This window comes from Chelonoidis abingdonii, chromosome 6, assembly GCF_003597395.2.
Source record: "Chelonoidis abingdonii isolate Lonesome George chromosome 6, CheloAbing_2.0, whole genome shotgun sequence".
Classification (NCBI taxonomy): domain Eukaryota; kingdom Metazoa; phylum Chordata; order Testudines; family Testudinidae; genus Chelonoidis; species Chelonoidis abingdonii.
The window spans coordinates 47660168-47666167 of NC_133774.1; the positions used below are offsets into that span (position 1 = coordinate 47660168).

The 6000-nt window shown below is 43.5% G+C and overlaps 1 protein-coding gene across 1 annotated transcript in view; it reads right to left on the reverse strand.

Annotated features, from left to right (window-relative positions):
• PDE8B (phosphodiesterase 8B) overlaps positions 1–6000 on the reverse strand; it is a 172728-nt gene that overhangs the window by 3409 nt on the left and 163319 nt on the right. The window contains exon 20 of the mRNA XM_075066999.1: positions 686–853. Within this exon, the coding sequence (XP_074923100.1) occupies positions 686–853 (168 nt within the window). The remainder of the gene's footprint in view (positions 1–685; positions 854–6000) is intronic.

Below are 6000 nucleotides of genomic sequence, written 5' to 3' on the forward strand. Positions count from 1 at the left end.
TCGGGCGAGTTGCGGCCCGGGGCGGCACCGCAGGTGCTGGGCAGAGGAGTCACGGCCCGGGGGGAGGTAGCATGGGTGCTGGGAGAGGCCCCTAACCCCCAGCTACTGGGAAGTGGTGGCCCTAGCTCCACGTGCTGCCCCAAGCCCCATTTCTGCAGCTCCCATTGACTGGGAACTGTGGCCAATGGAAGCTGCGGGGGCAGTGCCTGGCTGCTGGCAGAGGCTGCATGTGGAGCTAGGGGAGCTGAGGGAGAGGAGCTCCCACCAGGTGAGCACCAACCCCAAGCCCTGAGCCACCTTCCCCAAAATTTCTGCTGCTGGGGGTTGGGGGGCCCCAAGACTGCCCAGTAGCAGCCAGTGCGACTGACCTGGGGGCTGCCTGAGCTCCTCAGGCAGCTCCTGGGCCAGCCTCATGGGGCTGCTGAAGTCACAGAATCTGTGATTTCTGTGACAAACACTGAGCCTTAGTCATGAATAGTTGAAGGTTTAGATGTGAGCATGCTTCTCTCGTATGAAACAGTGAGATCCCAATAGTGGAAGGAAAGGAGATTAAAAAACATTTCTATTTTGAATCTATAGGAATATTAGATGGACTCTAAAGTGACTAGCACAGAGAAGATGGTGTGTGTGCATTAATGTGTGAGCTAATAAGATGTATTCAAATAATAATAAAAATAAAACATACCTGTGCAAAATATTCCTCTGAAATCCTCCCAGCCCATTCAATACACAGTTCTAAAGGGCGACAAGGATTTGCTACATCTGCACATTTTATCATCATGCGCTTGATCAGTGTCTGGTTCTCTGGAAAATTCTTTACGTTGGGTGCACATTCACAGTCACTGCCCTCACTCTGTAACAGAGGGAGTCTGTCACAGTTTGGTGGCAACATCGGTATTAACAACAAGTATAAACACATAATTGTTTCTCTCCTCTCTGAAACACTTCTAATAAATGCACACTGTCTCCAATTAGACACATTGTACTCTAGATTCTGAAGAACGGCCATACTGGGTCTGTCTAGCCCAGTATCCTGGCTTCTGACAGTGGCCAAAGCCAGATGCTTCAGAGGGAGTTAAAAGAACAGGGCAATTTATCCCAAGATCCATCCCCTGTCATCCAGTCCCAGATTCTAGCTGTCAGAGGTGTAGGGACACGCAGTGCATGGGGTTGCATCCCTGACTATCTTGGCTAATAGCCATTCATGGACTTATGCTCCATGAACTTATTTAATTCTTTTTTGAAGTCAGTTATACTTTTGGCCTTCACAACATCCTTGCAAATGAGATCCACAGGTTGACCGTGTGTTGAAGTACTTCCTTATGTTTGTTTTAAACCTGCTGCCTATTAATTTCATTGGGTGGCCCTTTGTTCTTGTGTTATGTGACATTTCCTTAGTCACTGTCTCCAAACCAGTCATGATTTTGTAGACCTCTATCATATCCCCCCTCAAGAGTCTCTTTTCCAAGCTGAACAGTCCCAGTCCTTTTAATCGCTCTTCATATGGAAGCTGTTCCATACCCCTAATCATTTTTGTTGCCCTTCTCTGTACTTTTAGAATTCTACTTCTAGAATTCTAATGGTCTTTTTTGAGATGAGGTGACCAGAACTGGATGCAATATTCAATGTGTGGGTGTACGATGGATTTATAGTGTGGCATTATGATATTTTCTGCCTTATTACCTATCCCTGAAGATGCTGTCAGAGGACTAGCCACAATGACTCCAAGATCTCTTTCTTGAATGGTAATAGTTAATTTAGGCCCATCATTTTGTACATATAGTTGGGAGTAAAGGTGCATTACTTTGCATTTATTAACATTGAATGTCATCTGCCATTTTCTTTGCCCAGTCACCCAGTTTTCTGAGATCCCCTTGTAAATCTTCACAGTCTGCTTTGGACTTAACTATTTTGAGTAATTTTGTATCATCTGCAAACTTTCCTATCTCACTGTTTACCCCCTTTTCCAGATTATTTCTGAGTATATTGAACAGCACAGGTCCCAGCACAGATCTTTGGGGAACCCTGCTCTTTACCTCTCTCCACTGTGAAAACCGACCATTTATTCCTACCCTTTGTTTCCTGTCTTTTAACCAGTTACTGATCCATGAGAGGACCTTCCCTCTTGTTGCATGACTACTTATTTTGCTTAAGAGCCGTTGGTGAGGCTTTCTGAAAGTCCAAATACACTATCCATTGGATCACCCTTGTCCACGGTTGTTAACCTCCTCAAAGAATTCTAACAGACGGGTGAGGTGTGATTTCACTTTACAAAAGCTGTACTGACTTTTCGCCAACATATCATGTTACTCCGTGGGTATGATAATTCTGTCCTTTATTATAGTTTCAGCCAATTTTCCTGGTACTGAAGTTAGGCTTATTGGCCTGTAATTGCCAGGATCGCCTCTGGCAACTTAAAAAAAAAAAAATCAGCATCACATTAGCTATCTGCCAGTCATCTGGTACAGAGGCTGATTTAAGTAATAGATAACATACATAGTTAGGGCTATGATTTAGTCATGGAGGCCACAGAAATCATGGAATCCATGACTTCCAGAGACCTCTGAGACTTCAGCCTGTGGTGACTGGGAGCTGTGGAAGCTGCCTCTGCCTGGCTCCCTGCTGTTGGGGGCATTGGGGCCTTGCAGCTCCAAGGGACCCTGGAGCTCTGAGCCCCAAGAGGTGCTGTGGGCCTGGAGCTCTCCATTTTATCATAGATATTTTTTTGTAAAAGTCATGGACAGGTCACAGGCTTGCCCTGCTCCACCCACCTGGCATTCCTGCCAGGGAGTGGGGGAAGCCCCTGGGCAGTGGGGAAGGAGTGGAGCAGGGCAAGCCCCTGTGCCTGACCCCATTTCCCCAGCAGGACTGCTGCAGGGGGTCTGCAGTTGGAAGGGGTGGGGAGGAGCCCCCACTTGCTCTGGCCCAGGGCCCCACAAACCCCTAACCCACCTCTGGGCGCAGGCATGTTCTTGTGGATTGGCTCCTTACTGAGCAATAAAACTGAGCTCACCATGGTATTAATGCTGCTCACAAAAGTAATATATTTGTGTAATTATGTCCTCCCTACTCCCACTACATTCAACTCAGTCAAAAATTGAAGATAAATACTTTTTATCACTAGTGGTGAAATTAATGTCTGTATGGTTTATGAGGAAATATTTTGCAGTGACTGTTACCAACTGGGGCATTACTCTTCTCCCAATATTTAACAGTTAATTTTATTCAGCATAAGTTTCCCAACAAAGAGCTGCCAAATTAATACTTCCTCCTAACTGTTGTTAAAGATCAAAAATAGGAAGAGGCACCATTAACAATACCTACAACCTACAACAAACTACTGCTGTGGGGGAAAAAACCCTATAATATCACTATTTTCTGTGCTGCAGTTTTATTACTCCCCAAGTCTTTGTATATTTTACAATAGTCTCTGCTAGAAGCTGGTGAAATAAAGGAGAGTCAATCAGAGGAAATGCTTTTTATAGCTTAAAAATGCTGATTGAAGAAGACCATACGAAAAACATTCAGTGGCAGATCAGTAAGTGCTAAATCCCTTTAGTACAGGAATGTGAGACTCAAAAACACCTCAGGGATTCAGGAGCACAATGACATTCAGTGGGACTTGTGCACCCAAATTCATGGGGCACTCAATTTTTGGAAAACATTAAAGCTTTAAAAATGGGAAAAAAGATATGAAAATGGATCTAATCCCGAAAGACTTCAGAATGATTCCAGCTTAAATAATGAATAGCCAGCACAGAGAGCTACAGCCTTAAGATTTGCATTCAGAACTATGGTTCATCTCTAAGAAAGTTATGCAGGCTGGGCAACCTCTTCCATGTTTCTACAAGTGGAAAGCTGGCCAAAGCCCACGCCCTAGCATACCATGCCTAGCAATCTATGCAGCAACTCTGAAGATGGCAAGCAAAGAAATGTAATAACACTCAAATTGCACTCAGTTATCCAAACTCTACTACAAAATGACACTCCTCAACTGAAAAAAATCCATTCGAAGCTATTCACCACACCTCCATGAAACAATGGAAGAAGCAGATGTTCCTTGTTTAAAGATATGAAATACACCTCTACCCTGATATAACGCGACCTGATCTAACATGAATTTGGATATAACGTGGTAAAGCAGCGCTTCGGAGGGGCGCGGCTGCGCACTCTGGTGGATCAAAGGAAGTTCGATATAACAGTTTCACCTATAACATGGTCAGATTTTTTGGCTCCCGAGGACAGTGTTATATTGGGGTAGAGGTGTAGTTAGATACAGGTAAGAGTGTAAGGATTATGGTTATCATAACCGCCTAGGGATAGTGGTGGGTGGTATCCTTCCGGAAACACTAGGTTAGGTATAATCTCTCTTGAGTTTACAAAAGGCTTCTGTTCTGCCTATAAACATGGCAAAGTTCCAGTGGGAAGGATTAGTGGTAAACAGCAATAAAATGGTGGTCCACAAACCTCTCCCCCCAGTTCTGTCAGCTACACTCCTGCAGTTAGGGAAGGGTCTTTACTGCAGATGGGATACTATCTATGGAAAAGTCATATCTGCTAGCTACTCATGTTATCGAGCAGCTGGGGATTTTTAAGGCTCTGAAAGAGAGATTTGCCTGTTGTCTAGCAATTAAACTAGATCTTTCTACATGTATCTGATCATGCCTTCCTGGGGAGAAAGCCACTATGTGTGGGAAAGGTTGGTGGTAATTTTATTTGCAAGAGTAAAGGAACTTTGAAATTAATAAGAAGAGACTGGAGAAGGACAACTGCCTCTCTGAACAAAAAAGACAAAGTTTAATACACTTGGAAAATACCACATTTTCAGGGGAGAGAGAGATTAAATCACTGTCCAAAATCCCATGACCTCATAGCAAATGTGTTAATGCATTCTCACAATTGCCCCTTCAAAGGGTATAAAGAATATAACTGGCAGACAAAGGGGCCACTAAATACCAGAAGTAAATTCACATACCAGTATGTGAACACAAAAAAATCTTGATATGAGCTTGTTTGAAGCACAGAAGCCTAAAGATGTGAGCATTTATTTCCTGAGCATTTGGTGTTGACCTAGGTAAGGTGAGTGGAGTCTTAGATCTAGGTACGTATTTTTTGTGTCATTTACCTTTGATTTGATAGAAAAACTGGGAAAATCCTAATATACTTATTTTCTTTAAGCAGAGGCTTAAGTAGATTTTGAGGAACTTTGTGGCAGTTGATTATTGGGACACAAACCAAACATTTGGACTTTGAGGAGAGACAAACAAGGATAAGAAGCACCAGACCTGGAGCACTCAGTCAAAAAGCACAGGGTATAAGACCGATCCCAAGAGATGTCAAGAAACTGATGGCAGCTGCTTAAGGAGCATGAGGTGACCATTAGGAGCAACAAAAAAGAGGGGAACAAAGACAGAATGATTAAAGGGAGGGGGGTTGGGGTGTGGGCTCTGGCAGAATGATTAAACAGAATGATAAAAAGAAAAAATGAGAATTATTCAATCTTTCTTAAAGGTTCCAGAAACAGGTTTCATTTTAAAATAGTTAAGGCCAAATTGTCAAAAGCTTTTCTAATTGCACATGTAAAGTCTGGAGATGCCTTTATTAATGCATGTAAAAATCCACATTTGGGACACAAACTGACCTGGATAACTACACACAAATGCTGATTCTGCTCAGCATGTAGAATTTTGCATGCACATATGGATATATTCCCAAATGTTGTTGGTACAGTTAGGAAGGCTTTGAACTTTGAACCCTGGACTTCAGAAAAGCAGACTGACTCCCTCAGGGAACTGATGGGCATGATCCCCTGGGAGGCTAATATGAGGGGGGAAAGGAGTCCAGGAGAACTGGCTGTATTTTAAAGCAGCCTTATTGAGGGCAAGTATCAGAGGGGTAGCCGTGTTAGTCTGGATCTGTAAAAGCAGCAGAGGATCCTGTAGCACCTTATAGACTAACAGACGTTTTGGAGCATGAGCTTTCGTGGGTGAATACCCACTT